General features: G+C 35.5%; 1 protein-coding gene across 2 annotated transcripts in view; it reads right to left on the bottom strand.

Moving 5' to 3' along the window:
• The window catches only part of CNTN5 (contactin 5), a gene marked incomplete at both ends in the record, with an annotated part of 310,341 nt that overhangs the window by 138,879 nt on the left and 153,757 nt on the right, over window positions 1–17,705 (bottom strand). For both annotated transcript variants that reach the window (XM_084200929.1, XM_084200928.1), the window contains one exon: window positions 2,930–3,032. In XM_084200929.1, the coding sequence (XP_084057055.1) occupies window positions 2,930–3,032 (103 nt within the window). The remainder of the gene's footprint in view (window positions 1–2,929; window positions 3,033–17,705) is intronic.

The raw sequence follows: 17,705 nt of genomic DNA on the forward strand, positions 1-17,705 counted from the left end.
ATATTGCTTGGGTCAGAATAAAATGCTACTCAGAAAATTTATCTCTGTCAAGCAATTAAGATATTTGACTTTAGTTTGAAGACAAAAGATTCAGAGCTTCAATTTAGTAAATTATTTCAGCCATAGTGACTGACAGCATTAAATAAACATTATTAATAGATCATTAATTGGTAACTGAAGACTAGGATCTTCCTGGAATATTTGCCAAATGCCTACTTCACAAAATCTCACTGGAACTTTTGTCATTCTCACAATTACAGTGAAGAGCAAAGTGTTTCAGACAGCTAAATTAAAGCATGAGAAAACCAGCAGCATATTGGTTTTAAGACTGTAATAACCCCAGTGCTATTTACAATAAGAATTCAAAATATCAAGTTTCAAAATACTAAATAAAAAAGGAATAAATTAGTTGTTGATTCAGTTTAACAAATGGGACCCATGGCAATGTAACAAGCAACAACCCCTACAAGGCATTGGGAACAAGAAATGGGGACACAAAAAGGAAATTATGAAAATGAGCAGGAAATTTGATGCATTTCTACTTCTCACCTCAGCCTCCAGGTTTCAAATGGTGCCTGAAATGTCATTCAGGTAATTATTACCATATCAAATTGAAAGCAATTTCAGCTCAGCTGATTTGATTGTGCATTAATGGCTGGGAAAAGAAGATTAGGAATGTGCATGGTAAAAATAGTTGCCCATTACTATAGCAGAAAATGGGGTCTTATTAGGTAAACTTAAATTCCTTGGTCATTTAGGTGGTCTTGATTTTTTGTTTATTAAAGATTAGCACCAAGTAAAAGAAGATTAAATAACCTTATTGAAGTCCTCCCTGTCATCTTCACCTTCCTTTTTGAATAGTGATTGAATCTTTTTGAGAGAGTTTACTAAATCTCACGGTGCTGAAGGTATCAGTAGGTCTGTTTCATGCCTTTCAGTGGTGGTTGTAGAGGGCAATGTGTGTCATGCCTCCTTTTCACTGGAAAGTTGACTTGTAATCTGTCAGCAACTGCAATTTAATTCCAGCAAAATGAGGAAAATAAAAAGTAATATGTTGGTTACTTCTTCAACCATAGCCTAGAGTCTAAAAGGACCTCATTGTCAACTATTGACTTGGTAGTCTTTCTGACAGGAGAGAGCCTGGAGCCATCAGCCTCTTTTCCTCATTTATTTCAGCATCTCAGGGAATCTCTCCATTTTATTGCTTTCCTGTCCCCTGTCACGGACCTCTTTTCTCATTTTTATTATGTAAAACATAAGACTTCTGTTCTACGCTACAAAAAAGTTCTTGTCTCAAATTTGTTTTCAAAACTACTGCTTACATTTATGTGGGGACTGAATTTGCAGAAGCTGTTGTTGCTAATGGCTCCCTCCATGTGGGCTATGGTCTCCCAGCTTTTGTTTGGACTAGTCTGGCTATGTTCTGTTTCTTCATCAACTTCACTGAATCTAAATAGATACAACTGAAAAAATTTGTCAGAATTTCTCTTTAATTATTGGTGTAAAATTTCTGTTGACCTGCACACTGAGAGCATCTCAGTATTGGCCAAACCTGAAAAAACAGCAAGAAGGGAGTAATTTTCAGACATATATCATCCAGTCAGTAATTAGAAACTGTTAAGAGAAAAATCTGAACAGAAAAAATCCAGTGACCAGTGACACATGAAAATCAAAAGGGCTATAAAACCTTTTAAAAGCCCTCTCGGGTAGTAGAGACAGGCTTTGAAAAGTCACTCTGGAAAACCAGACCTGCTGAACAAGCTGGAGGAATGATCCTCAGCAAAACAATCTATTGTCTTAAAACTCCTGCCCTCCTGTGTTTTGCTCCTCCTTAGGTAAATAAGAATTGGTGTGCAAGATATAGTATTTCTCAGACTAACTGTTTTGTGAAATTCCTCCAAAGGAGTTACAAAGACAAATCCTTCTCTTATTTTTTAATCAAGACATGATGTAAGAAACTTGCCTGTTTTTTTTTTGATAAGCTGTGATCTATAAAAGCAAGCAGGGTATATGACATTTACCAGCATAACTTTGGAGACTAGGGGGAAGATATCCAAAAGAACATCATTACAAAAAGGAGCTGAAAAGAATTCAATACATTGAGATTTTTTTTTCAACACACCATGCAGAATTTGATGAGATATTTTGGAAAGAACCCGACCTGTTTTAATTTTTTCAATGTTTCTAGAGAAATACCATTGAAGGAATATCTGTTTTAGCAGCAAATATGTGAAGAAGAAAGAATCTCTTTGATTCACTAGAAATGACTCAGTTCTGTCTGTATACTAACATTGCCATCCTTTTTCTTGGGATCAGTCGTAATAGTAACTATAGTAACTAATACTGACTACCACCACAAAACTGAAATGTTTTCATTTTCATCTTATATTCTGTAATCTCAATACCGTATAGAAGTAACACCCATCTGTATAGAAGAAACACCCATTCTGTACTAGTACTATTAGGTCAGGTAGAAACTATGCTGCCACAAAGTGGGTTAGGACATGATCAAGACATTGTGCTCTTAGCTTTGTGTATAAATTATTAATATGGGGGAGGGGAGAAAATGCTATGAATGTTTATTCACCAAATATGACATTTTTACAGGACAAACTCTAATTTACTGGTATCCTTGTGAATGAATGGGTATGAGTCTGGTAAAACTTTCAATTAAAAAACCTTTCCACTTTTTTGTTTAGGTGATTGGTACTTTTAATTTTGACAGAGACACTGTTTACCTGACTGAATCCCTGACCACAGAAATGGCTGGGCTGGGAGTTCATATTTAGCTACTTAGTTATTTGGTTATTTTGAGAATGCAGTAAGGACTGTCTGTAAAAAAAAAATCCAGCAAAATAATGAAACCACAAATCAGGCATGTCTCATCTTAATAAACAATGATATCTAATTAGAAAGAATCTTTACTTACTTTCCAAGTGCAAAACACTCCATCCTAACAGTAGTACCCCTTGCAGCTGTAACTGTATAAGGAAAATGGACTTCAATTTTTGGTTCATATTCCCCCATCACACCTGGAAAATAAGAATGTTTAAAATATGAAATATCATCAGTTTTCCATTATCACAGAAAGACCCGTGGCCTGGATTTGAATCTGCCCAGCAATAAAGCTGGTAAGTGATGGAGATAGCCTCACTTGACCTGATGTGCTGTGCCCAGGTCCAGTACTTATATATACTAAAATGCTCTTCCGTTTACCAGCAGCACAATATTGAGCTTTAAAAAAGGATTTTTTTTTCCTGAAACTTGGGTTAATATTTAAATTTTCAAAGATTAAAATGGGCAATCAATAGAAGAGTGAGAATTTTCATGGACCAAATCTTTGTTTACCAGCATATTCACAATTAGACAAATAAATCAACATATCATGCCGTGTTTGACTGAGGACCTTCTCAGCTCAGGGAAAAACCCTCAAATTATGTAGGAGCATTTGTGCACACAGATACAAACACAGATATGTAGACATGAAAATTTCCAGTATGCAATTTTCAGTGAGACTTTTTAATTTGAAAGAATTTTTAGGACAATGCTTTAGGCTTTAGGTACTGTAAGATAGCATTCTAGGAAATGGGAAAACATTCAGGAATGGGAAAACATAAAAGTGGAAATCAATAAAGTTATCTCAGATTTGGTGCAGAGTGATTGACATGTTTGGAGATTCACAAGAGCTTAGGAAAAGAGAAATCAGTAAGGAAATGGAGGTAGGTTTTATAAGGTGGGGTGAGAAATTTGTGTTTAATGCCACTTGGAAAAAATGCCATAATCAGCATGGATGGAGAAGAATATGACTCTAACAGCTGTGTTTGGTTAGATGGAATTTGCGCTATGGGGGTAGGAAATACTCGGGAGCAAAAGGCTGTATTTAAAAAAATAAGAATGGTTCAGATTTTTACATGAGGAAAATGGAATAAAATCTGACTTGTTGAAAAAGTAGCAACAAGACAAATCTAAATCTGTAAAATCAATCAAGATTCTCCAGAAAACTCTAAAGCAAGCAAATAGAAACAAGAGATGAAAAGGCAAGAGAGACAAGAGATCTCTTATGCGAGAAAGAAAAGAAATGAGCGTAAGAAGAAACATGGAAGTAGAGGAGTACAAGATTTACAGCTGAGAGAATAACAGTTGGCAGAGATGGATGAAAAAACAACCCGCAACCTGCTAGAGCAAAAAACAGTACATAAGACTGAAATTGTAAAACATATATTCCTAGCCTTCAAATGTTCCTTATGGGGCTCAGGAGTTTCCAGTGGGGCTGTGCTCTCATTTTCCAACCATCACTCAAGCCCCTGAAGAAGATTGGTTCTGGAGGAAGTCTGAACATATATGCATTTGAATTTTTCATCAGGGGCTTAAGTCCAATTAGAAAATCTAAATGTGTCTCATAAGTGAATCAAATTACAGAAAAAGAAAACAAAAAAAGCTTTTATTTTGAATAATCTAATTCTATAGGCAGCAGGTTTCTTTGTAAAAAAAATTATTCTGCAAGTATTATGTGTGCTAGAAATATTGACTCATTTCCTCCAAAACATGACTAAATTAGTGTTTTGACATTGCTTTATGAACCTTCTTTTTTTTAATAGGAAAAAACCCCATATGTGTCCTGGGTGTAAAAATAAAGCCAGGCCAACAAAAAATGGCCTGGTTTCCTTAGCCTAGGTGGATGTGATTGCTAGTATAGTATATCATAAAAATGCATTCCCAGTAGATTGTAAGACATCAATAAATTTATAATTAAAAAATAGATTAAAAATTAATTTTATCCTCCTTGTAACTTTGTTTACTGTTTTATGAATATTTTTTTGTGAATATGAGTACTAGTTTCTGATTTATCTCAGTTAACCAATTACATGGTTTTACAAGATATCTATCACATCTCATTTCAAATATGTCTTTAACAGACTGAAAATTCCAGATCATTAAACCTTCCTTAAAAAGAATCTTTAATAAACATTCCTAGTGCCTGTGTGGCACCTCTTCAAATTCCATTCTCTCCCTTTGAGATGTGAAGGTGAGAACTGCACAGCAATAATGAAGACGTAGATCTTTCTATCACACTATTTATTTCCTTAGAGTTTTTTGGGTTTTTTACAAAAAATCAGTTCTATTTGATGTTTTGTACTTGAACTGATATTTGTTCACTGTGGCACCCTAATGTCTTTACTGAAAATATCTAATAAAGGTATTATTACTTCTCTGTTCATTTTGCTTCCAGGATAGTTTATGTACTGAATAGTGAAGTCTTCACTGACAATCTCTCAGTTCTCCAAACTGTTTAGGTACTCATACAGTTGTTGGATTTTTTTCTAATCTTTTTTTAATTGAAAATAGGGCTGTACTTCAGCTCCTCTAAGAATTTAGTTTCCTCAACAGCCTTTGATGGGTGACCCTGTCAAGAACTATGAGAAATGCAAGCAGCTTGGCCATTTCTGTTTGTATTCTCTCAGACTCTTTAGGAAGGCTGTATACAGACTGAAGCCCAATTTCCCTGGTTAAAAGTTGTGTTGGTGGTATATGACTGTGTGGTAAGACTACTGTATGATAATGTGCTGAATACAATCCTAATGAACATACCTTTTTATGGATTTTCTATCAACACACTTGACACAGAAGTCATACCTAGTGGGCTGTCATTCCTCAGATGTTCTTAGGAGTCCCTTTTTTTGAAAAAAACCCCATCTTTTCTACCTACTTTCCTTCTAGTCCTAAGGCTCAGTGAAGGAAAAGAGTTCATCCTGCTTCCTTCCTTACAGAAGCTGGGCATTGGGACTTTGTTATTATTTGTAGTGTCAATATGTCTTCTAAGATTTCTTCTATGTAAACTCCAATTACAAGAACATCAGTCCTGATAGAGGAATCTCCTATGTTCCCTTGTAGTGAATACTGCTGAAAATAGTTCATTTAGGTTTTTTGACCGAGCCTTATATTCCTAAGGGGTTTCTTTTAAATCTCTGACACCTGCTGACTGTCCACACTCACTGACAGGTTTTGTGCTTCAATGAAATTAAAAATGGGGTGGTTTTGCTTTTGGGTAAGGCTTTGTTCTGGAAACTAATTGTATTGAGTTGTTACATAGTATTCAACACTTGCTTTTTTAGCCCTGAAAAAAACAGAACTTACAACAGGATTAAATCATTCTTGCCTTTAAAATAATACAGTACATCTGTACCCATCTGAGGGACAATATTATCTTTTAGATCTTGTGTTTTTAACTTACATTAAGTGCCTTTGGTGAGTGCAATCTGCACACGTACTGAATGCTCTCTGCATGTCATGCCATCATTTCATACTCTTAATGAAATGCTGATTGACTGATGCTTTGCACCACGTCCTGTTCTTCGGGGTTATTGCTACCCTAGCAAACGACATGCCTGCAGCAACTGGCAGGAAATGTATAAAAATTACCGAGCAATTGCTTGGTGTCCCTATGAAAATTAGGAAACAAAAGTCTATTATTGCAGAGGGATATTTTTCATCCTTATTATTTATGATCTTTGAGACCATGAAGGCCATTACAGTTGCATAGATATTAAGGGAATTGTTAAGGCCTTACCTTCCCATATTACACTATAATTGCTCCGCTATGGCTGTGGTGCCTCTCGGCTCTTTAGCTTTCTAGCTTCTGTTTTGGTCACTATGAGTCAGGGATGGCAAAACAGTCATCACTTGCTTGCATTTTCATGAAGATTTTTGTTCATTTGTGTTAGATGCTAAAAGGAATCTGAACTTTTAAGAAATATCCAGGTTTTGAGCCATGTGTACTGGAATCAATCTCTCTCAGGCTTATATACATGACTCTCTTGCAGAGGTTTGGCTAGGGCTATAAAAAATCCTCTCAGTCATTTTTTATACCCAGTTATCAAACATGAAATACAACAATAAATAAAATTGATCAGCAGAGAATAAAAACATAATATACGATTTTCAAGTGGCTAACAAATCACAGAGCTCACGTGGTTTGGGCACTACAGAGCAATGGGATGCTTTTCTCAATGCTGCTCTGCTCTGCTTTCCCATGAAAAAAATCCTTTCCGAAAATCTTTTGCTTTCCAAGGCCTGACCTCCATCATTCACTATTTTATAGGCTAATTATATAGTGTGCTATACTCCCTACTTCCCAAGCTTTGTTGCTCACCTGAGTTCAGATCAGGGTATAAAAGTACTAAATGTGTGATTGATATGAAATACCCCTCTTCAAAATAAATCTAGTTTACCATATCTTGAAATTTTTTCTGGGATTAGAAATGGGTTTAAAAGGCAAATTTTGTTTGTTTAAGTAAATCTTATCCCTGGCCTTCATTCTGAGATATGTCATTCCACCTTAAATTTTCCAGTGTTTTGGTCTCTGCCCTTTCAGGCAGGGTCTTCTTGGCTGGGGGAGATTTAAAAACTAATAATCCTTTTTCTCTGCCTCTGATTACCAAAGAAGACACTGATTTAAAGGATTGAGCATATCACAGGACAAAGCACAGTTTAACCTTGATAGAATCAGTGACTTGTTAGTCACCCAGCCAGAAAGGGACCTCAATATTTATAGAAGAGATCTGTCCTTCAGATTTTTTTTACAATGATGCAGTTATCACAAAGTAATTATTCTCCAACCCGAGTACAGAAAAAAAGCATTCAGAAAATCAGGTTTAATTTTTAAAAGGAGTTTTATTTAACAAGTTTTTTCCTCCAATTTACTGTAAATGTGTGACTTGAGTTCTACACTCTGCTACTGAATGTTTTATGGATACTAAGCTATAATGTCTGCATTTCATTTTTGTATTAAAAAAAAAGAGATGACATAACAATGTGATAAATATTGATTTTGGGGCACTTACATATCACAGGAATAGACGTAATAAAATTTCAAACGTTTACAGATATTACTGCAGCTAAAATTCTTTACTTTATCCACTAGGGGCCATTTAATGGAAATGGAGAATGGAATAAAGAAGAAAGATCACTTTCTGATTTTCAGTCCTTTCAGCTAAGGACAGGAGAAAGAACTACAGACAGGATATCAGACATTATTGCTTTGCAAAGGACTGTTCTACCTCTTCATTTAGCCTGCCAATCCATGGCTTATACAACCTCAGATGAAGAGTGTGGAAAAACCTATTCATAAAATAAGAATTTTTTCCTTCATGGGGCCGAAAATAATCTGACTGCTGAAAAATCATGAACCATTCTCTTACTCAGCTGTGTAGAGGCTAATGCTTCTTTCATCAATCTTCCAGATATTAACTACCCTCTTGCATGTCCCAGAACATGAAGGCTCCTGAAATCCTTTCAGCCAAAGTGATTTGTGTCTGCTACAAACTCTTTCAGTAATAGCTCTTTAACTTCCTTAGGGTCCTAATTTTGAATTGAACAGGTTACAGGCAGAGCTTGAATAAGTGGCTGATAAACATTTAAGACAGTAGATAGAAAAATTTCTAAGATTCCTGGCTAAACATCATCAGAATGCTCAGGAGAAAATGAAAGACAAATATTTCCTGTACCCAGGAGAAAGATTAGGCATGGATTGATACTTGCCATTATTTTGTTAACAGATGATAAAACCCTCCTAGCTCTGTGACTAAGAATGCTCATCTGAGAGGTTTGCACAAAGAAGTCCCTGATCTTAATCAGATGGCGCAGGAATGTTAACACGGCTTTCTTCTATACTGGATAAATCTCTAAAGACAAATTTAATTGTGATTCTTGCTAGGTTGCACCTTCCTCTCAGTTTCTGGGAAATGTCTTGAGGTGTGATAAACTCATCCTGCTGCATAAGATTTTAAAAATAATTTTACAGATCAAAAGTTGTGATGATTGTAATCACATTGTAATGATGATCTCTGGTGTGTAAATATGTATCTAAACCCAAGAAAATTTTGCCTAGGAAATTGCTTACAGAAAGTTCATGTATAATTTCTTCTTCTATCTATAACTTGCAATGAAAGCTAAGGCTGTCTAAGGTGTGAGTCCCTTTGTGGCAAATGAATATTTAGCACTTTCCCTGAAGACCTGTACTGTTAAATGTCTCCAGAAATTTGTTTGGGAGAGCCTTGAATACACACATTTACAATGACAGTAAATTGACAGCACAAACTGAATTAGTTTAAGTATAATGGTGATACCCACCATTCTACCTGGTCTGCAGCACAGATTTTATATGAACTGGGAACAATTTATTGACTCACCTGCTATTAATCTTATTCTAAATGGAAGGACCAGCACCTCCCGTAAGTCCCTAGAAATTTTCTGTGGAATGGTTGTTTTAAGGGAGCAGTCCACAGCATTTCTTCCACTTAAACATCTCTCAGCCAGGTTTTGAGCAAATTTATCATTTGAGAAGCCCTGGAGATGCTCATGTGAAATTGCATCCTGTGATGCACCGAAGTAAGCACTAAACTGAATTAATACTAAAGTTCCAACATTGTTTTCTTATGTTAGAGAACAAATCCTATTGCATATCACTGGATGGAAAGAAGTCTTTACTGGAATATATCCTAATATGAAAGAAAAATTGCTAATTAAGTGCCTGGGAAAAATATCATAATGAATACAGCACAATGAGGGAATAAAATCTAGTTTAAAATTAAGGGATGAGATGTTAATGTATTCCTAATTTTAAAGGAATAAATGTGAAAGTCACATTTAGCAGGAAAAAAATGTTTAAACATAACTTTACTCTCACCACTTTATAATCCCTATTTTGCTCATATTTGATTTCACTAGTTTACCAGTTACACTGAACTCTTAACTCTGGAAAGCCCTTTCTAGAAATAGTATAACTATCTTGAAATATATTATTATTTATACGTCTTAAATGTATGTATGTCATACATACAAATGAGTTTTCTGCCTTTCTTAAACATCAAAAACAACCAAAAGCACTTAATTTTCAGTTGAAAACAGGTGTTTTATGAATGAAATAAAAGGAACTGAGTCCAAACCCTAAAAACACGAAAGCAATGAGATAGTCTTAGAATAAGAAATGAGGGAAATATTGGTATATTATTTAGTTCTTCGAAAGAGAGACCAAAATTTCCAGTACACAGATTGGGCTGCAGAGATTTCTGTTCACCTGTGTTTGAAGATGTTGAGCAGACTATGACCAAGTCTCCAGCCTTTTTCTGTGTAGAAAAGCCTTTAGTGAGTAATAAGCTAGACTTCATCAGTTTCCCACATGTTTGTAAAATAGCATCTAAGCACTCCTTCTAAATCCACCTCTGGTATTGGATGAATCCAAACTTCATGCTTTGGACATTCAGAGATGAGTGAGGGACTTGTACACAACGCTCCAATATGAAGATTTGTGAATATGCAGATTGTATCTAAACATGAACACCTGATTATTTTCACTGATTAGGTACATAAATAATTTTTCAGAGCAGCGATGCACATCAAGAAACAAAATGGACTCACTACATAGTCAACATCTTGCCTGGGAGGCCTAGCTCAATAAAAACCAAAACATGGAGGTTTTTATTCCGTTTTGTTTTTACAAGGAATGATATTACATTGAACTTTGCACAAGAAATATGTGGTAGATTTCTTTTAGGCATCACTGGCCAATGTTTATTGTTTCTCCTTTCCAATTTCCTGATATTCATCCAGGACAGGGTCACAAAAGATGTTCAGAAACCTGGGAAATCCTATTTAATCTAAGTGATTAGGAGAAAGATCTAATTTTTATGGGGTTTGTAATTATCTTCCTGATGAAAGTTCTCTAGGAATCTCATTTTTCCTATAGGAAATGATGTATTGTTTGTACTTCAAATATGACCTTAAGCTTAATTCTTTTTTCCTTGCAACCTGCAAAGTTGTTTTACAGAATGAAAACAAAATATTCCCTTTCCAACTAGGTGCCAAAAGTGTCAAAACTATTGTGTTGTCCAGAGAGAGTATTTCTCTCTCTTCTGACCAATTAGAACAATACTGCATGTAATAGTGTTGCTCTAATATTCATTGTATCTAATAAGCTTGGAAAAGCTTCCTAAATAGGAAATATTTTTTCAATTGAGAATGCTAATAGAAGCATGCAAAACAAAGAACCTATTATTTCCTCAATATGAAACTAAAATTTCTCTGTCATCAACAAGTATTGAAATACCCTCTATTTTAGATGCAATAGAAACAAATTCTGTTACCTACTTGCTGCAGTTTTAACTTCAAGTAGAACTCCTGCTGTTCATAATCAAATTATTTTGGTACTGTGAAAAAAATTCCAAACTGACAAGTAGTTTCAATTTAAATATTATGCCATACCGTCTGGCTGCAAAGCAGCAGTCACTGGTGAATTTCTATCTAAAATCCCAAGACACTAAGATACATAACATTCAGGACCATTCTTCATACTCTGACACCATTTACAGCTGTAAAGGTTACTTTCATTATCAATTTGCACAAATCTGAATTTAGTCATCAAGAAATAAAATATGGCAAACATACTTCTGTCTGAAATCTTAATAGTTATAATTCAATGCAACACCATCCCTAATCCTGACAAATTTAGAGGAACATTTTTTTCAAGTTCAGTAATTTTAGGCTTTGTATATTCTGTATATGGATCAGTTAACTCTTTCTTTGTTCAAGTTTCAAAAATCATGAGGAGAAGGCTTGAAACAAGAAAACGTAAGTGCAGAAGATGTGCAAGACTCTAAATGTCTAGAATCTTGGGCTATTTCAGTTAATTTTAAAGAACAACCACTGCATTTCAGCATATAGTGTTTCTATAAACCAGTGGGAAGACTTTGCAATTAAAAATCCTTAAGGAAGGATTAAATTAAGGAAGTTACCTTAGCAGAACTCAAAAGCAGATTAAACTCAATGCAAACTTTTGCAGGGAAAGAGTTCTTGCTCTACAGTGAATCCTGGGACATAATCTTTTCCCAACCTTTCCCTGTTTTCCTCCTGTAACAGTCCCATAGCCCTTTGGGTTCAGCCCTTTTACATTGTCAAAAGACCATCCCAAGTTATTTTGTCTCTCTACTTTTTTAGATTAAATATTTTACAAATAGCGTCTTTGAACTATTTTGTGCTCTTTGAGAGTGTTCCTCAGCTATTCTAAAATCCCTATAAAACACTCTGTAGAAGGTTTATTGTATAGGAGCCCTCTATAAAATTTTCTGCCTACCTATAGATTTTCTTGCCTATAGGTAACAACCATTGCTGCTAACAGGAACAGACTTTCTAAATTAAAAAAAAAAAAAAGTCAATATTTTGGAAACAACCAAACTTCCCCCATCCTATTATAAGTATGTCCTTCTTTTATTTTTTTGTTAATTAAAATAAGACTACACTGGTATTTCTTAATCCTGATTTTCATCCTATTATTTTGACAACATTGCAGGAGGACCTTGGCACAAGAGCAGAAGAAAAGAGACAAAAAGTACAAATTACCTGTAACCCATGTGGGATACACTTTTAGTAGAGTAAAGCAGAAATTGTAGGAAGTTTTATTTTCAGTTTTCAGAGTGACCCATCATTAAAATACCTCACTACAGTTTTACAGGAGAAACATATTTACTACCAGGTAATGGTTGTCCAGGGACATTGCCATTTTATCAACCTTCCCCTGGAGCAAGCCTTGCATACATTCATGTCTCTGTCAGTGCTATCAATCTTTGTGTACCACTGAGGGACAAACTTGATTTTGCCCAGACAGTTTGTCTCTGCTTGAAAAACAAATCAAAGCAGGATGACTTCAGGTTTGATTCCTGCCCTGGAGTACTGAGTAAAAAGAGTTCCTACAGTCTCTATACAGTTTTTATGGACACAATTCAAATAGAAAACATTACTGTAGAATCTTGCAATATAACCCACGTGCCAGAGGAATCCTACAGGACTGGAAAATCCAGAAAACATAGCGCAATTAAGTCACAGCTGAATATGTATTTTGAACCCCTATTAAAATTCAGGTGCACTCTGTTGTCTGCTAGAATTCAGCTCCATATGAATAACACCATTAGAGGAAAAAACCCCTAATAAAAGTTGAAAAAAAATTAAAAATTAAAAACAGAGAAAGGCAAAGAATGACAGGTCAAAACCATTACAGTTCATCTTTAAGCAATTAAAAAAAATTCTAGGTATGAATTAATTACCAACTGTCAGCATTCTTCTGGAATGGGTACAGCTATGTCTGTGAAACTGCAAATTTTGTTCTATCTTTATTTATTACCTTTTTATGCTACACTGGGCATTTTTATTGCTTGATTTCAATTATTTGGGAATTTGTTGTGATTTCTTCCAAATTTTCCTTCATGCTGGTAAAGACATCTTTAGATAACCTAGTGAAGTTCAAGCAACATATCCCAGAGATTAACCTCAAAAAGCATGTGCAGATCACATTTCATCATAGAAAATTAAAAGTTAACTATATGACTATATATTCTATCATTATGTGAGACTATTCATCACATAGAATTAATCAATAGAACAAGGACAGGCAAAATTCAGTTCACTGCTTCACAGACTATGAAGACATGTAGAAAATCTGAAAGTCAGTTACATGAGGATATGTCTGGTCAGACATACAAACATCTGGAGGTTAAACTAATTTGCTCTAATGGAACACAGTAGAAAGTATCATCTGATGTCTGAGATTGTCCAGGTTTGGGTTTTTTTTTGTTGTTGTTGTGCTTTTTTTTGGTTTGGTTTTGTTTTGTTGGTTTTTTGTTTGTTTGTTTGTTTGTTTTGTTTTTTTGTTTTGTTTTAACTCTGGAAATTTCACCATAGCAAAGCTAATATGCAGTATCTGCACAGAGGTAAAATGAAGAATTATGTCATTTGCTACTGTGCAGTAATAATGGTAGAGTTAAAATATTTTACAAAGAATAAGGATAAAAAAGTAAGAAAAGCTGGAATAAAAATGTGTGAACTTGAAATAACTGTCTTATGCACTGAAAATCAACCATTTATACTCCCTAGATTTCTATTTCCTTAATTTGAAAAGACTTTCAGATGTTTATGAGTGAAGATAATTTACTGCTCCCAATCAGCATCAAAGCCTGTGAAGATACAATTTAACAAAGCTGTTTATTATTTGTAAACAGTTATCAAATATTTCCTCAAAGTTTTTAATGCATTATGAGGCAGTTAATGAAATGATGCATATTTTTTTATTTCCTCCTAAAACTTTTTTGTCTCCTCAAAATTTTAGGGTGTTTTTATAACCCAGCTTGAAGTGAAATTGAATTATATGAAATGACTGATTGTCAAGGACATCTGAACAAATGAGGTATTCATTTTATTCAGAATCCAGTGAAGGATTTCTTGATGTTTTTATTTAATTTGCTTCATATCAAGCAGCTAAGCTCTCCTTTGAGACACATCACAGAAGAAATAAAAGATTAATAAATTCCCAGTAAGTTCTTGCAATCTTTCAGAGTTTGACAGAATGCCTTAATATTACTCCATTTCTTTCTCATAGATAAATAGAGACCAGTGTTGTCATGGAAGTGCTCTTTGTCACAAGCTGTCTAGTCCCATGGGCATAGGTACTGTATATACATCAAAATCTAAGAATGATGATAAATAAATCAATTAGAGTACTTTGGAGTTAATGATATATATGTTTGGAGAATACAGGCTATATAAATTGTTTTATTTATATGGAGCTATTTGTAAAAGCTGTTTAAAACCACAAGCTCTTCCTGTGGTTTCTAACAAATGTGCTGACTGCTTAGGGTAATGTCAGTTATGATGCCAGCCATTGGAACTCAGAAAGATGTATTATTTTTAAACCTAAGTGAGCATTTGAAAACTTCAAAGTAATTCAAGTAATATTATGACAAAGAAAAGCTTAAAAAGCCATATTTAAAAATACATAACACAACTCAGCAAAGGTAGAGTTGAGTATATTTTCAGGTAATTTAATATTTGTTTTAATGCCATTTTTAAATTCTCACTTCCCTCTTGGAGTCTATTCCCAGTAGTTTCTTTCTTCATAAATTACTTTAATTTTCTTTAACCAGCTAGCACTACTTTTCAACAGTTATTCTGTGTTTTTGCACATGATTAATGCATACTTTAAAAAGGTTGTCGTGACCCTTTAATATTTGTCAATGGACAAGGCAGTATTACCTAAGGCCATTTATATGAAAATGAAAAAATATAGTATGATTTATGGAATTTTTTTATTATAATCCCAGATACTTTGGAAAAGCCCATATTATTGCATTATGTGGGGGAGGTAGAACCAGACAGATGTCCCAAATAATATGATTCAGCAACCAGTACTTTCCTTAACAATTTTTTTTCAAGGTTTGTTTATGGAGACTGCAAGGTCAGTTGGAAAGCTGAGGTTTCTTCACTGAGAAACTTGCTCAGTCATACAGGAGAGCAAACAACTTACTGAGAAGTACTGAAGGATTCCATGACAAAAAAGGATCTTTTCATAAATACCAACAGATTAAAATTAAGGCATGGAAGCCTAGTAGAAATTCATGTGTGTGAAAAAATGAGTCAGGAAACTGGGAAATTGCTGAAGAGCTGTTCATCTATGTGCAAACACTTCCCCAATGCTCCAGCGCAGTTCAGAAGGTTGGATTGTCACAGTGGTGTGACAGCCAGCCGTGAAACAAAAAATTTGCTGGAGGCTGGTATTTACTACCCACTTGACATTTAAAAAAAATCTGCAGAGTTTTCCTTCATAGATTTCTTTTCTTAGCTCAGTGATGTAGACTGCTGCTTTTATCCTTATTTACTCTCTCAATTTCTTTCAGTGTGTTATGTGCCTATGTACTGTCAGTACAAAATAGATAATTAATCTGCTGAATTTCTGCAGAAGACAGAACCAAATAAAAGCATGAAAAAATACCATAAAGAATAAATAGAGTAAGATATGAATAGTAAATATGACATTGAAATTATATTTTTTTCAGAGTACAAACAGATTAAAAGGGCAGTAAGTGTTTGGGCATTTTAATTTTGAAAAAAATAAAATTATTAAAAAGATATGTTATACGGATTCACTATGTTAAGACAGTAAAATTAAACACCCAAAAATCAACAATTAACATAGGTACTAAACCAGCAAAAGAAAGTAGGAAGTGATAAATCAAAAGACCAGCTTTTTGCTGCAGAGGCTACATGCTATCCAGAAGGAAATTTATCTCTGCTACAATGAACAAGCATTAACTGAATTTCATTCTAATTGGTGAACATATTTTAAATTTACTCTATTAGACTAAGTCATCTGTGTTTAAATCCAGATTTTGTAATGTGTTTGTAGCACAGAACTAATATTTGTTCAGGAACAAGCTATAAGCAAGATAAAAGAAAGCTCTCAAAAGTTTCTCTCTCTCTTTGATTAATGTACATGTGGATTCACATGAGCTGAATTGCTGTGAGGAACTAGAAAACATAAACGAATGTAAAACATTTTGGGAAGAAGGAAAATATTGACCATTTTCTCTGTTCCTTTGAGACATGGCAGAAGAGATTGACACCTCTCTGCAAGCTCCTTTCAGGCAGTTGTAGGGAGTGATAAACGCTCCCCTGAGCCTCCTTTTCTCCAGGCTAAACAACCCCAGCTCCCTCAGCCTCTCCTCATCACATGTCTTTTCTAGACCTCTAGCAGCCCGACTGCCCTTCTGTGGACTCACTCCAGCACCTCAATATCCTCTTTCCAACTGAGTGGCCCAGAACTGGACACATACTTGAGATGTGGCCTCACCAGTGCTGAGTACAGCAGGACAATCAGTCCCTGCCCTGCTCCTGCTGGCCACACCCTGGCTGATCCAGGCCAGGATGCCATTGGCCTTCTTGGCCACCTGGGATCACACTGGATCGTGTTCAGCCACCTTTGCCCAGCACCCCCGGGTCCTTTTCTGCCATGCAGCTTTCCAGACAGTCTGCTTCCAGCCTAGAGCACTGCCTGGGGCAGAACCCAGAATTTGGATCGTCCTTCTGATCCTTCTTGTAGATGGGCCTCATATTTGCTATATTCCAGTCAACTGGGGCTTTTCTGGATAATCAGGACTGTTGGTAAATAATTGAGAGAGGCTTGGGGGACCCTTTCACCAGCTCCCTCAGTGCATCCCACCCAGGCCCATAGACTTGTGGGTATCTAATAGGCATAGCAGATCACTAACCATTCCCTCCTGGATTATGGGGATATCACTCAGGTCCCCATCCCTAACTTCCAGCTCTAGGGGTTGGGTATCTTGAGTACTACTGCTTTTGATATTAAAGATTGAAGCAAAGAAGGCACTAAGTATCTCAGACTTTGTGTCATCCTCTGACACTATGGCACAGTCTGCCCCCAGAAAAGGATGGAGATTCTCATCAAGCCCTCCTTTTGCTGCCCATGTATTTAGGGAAATTTTTTGTGTTGTCTTTAACCACAGTGGCCAAATACATGAATGATCTCCTGGCATCTTGCAGCTGGTCTGTATGCCTTATGTGATATTTGGATGTCTCAGGTGCCTGAGAGTGACAGTGTGGCCACTTGGGTCGAAGCAACTAAGCTGAGCCCTAAGGAAACAGATATTGCCTATAAAGGAGATGTGCTTCTCTCTGTTAGTGACAGAACATCAGAAGTGCAAGCTGGAGTAACTGTTCTAAACAAAATACAGCAAAAGGTGTCAGTTTGCACTTCAGCCTTCGCAGATCTAACTATTCTCACAATGTCTGGTTGTTCTAAAAGAAATTGCCTCCATGAACAACTTCTCTTTGCCATTTTCTACAGAAAATGCATGCATATACTGAAA

Source organism: Fringilla coelebs (assembly GCF_963513975.1).
Source record: "Fringilla coelebs genome assembly, chromosome: 2".
Lineage (NCBI taxonomy): Eukaryota > Metazoa > Chordata > Aves > Passeriformes > Fringillidae > Fringilla > Fringilla coelebs.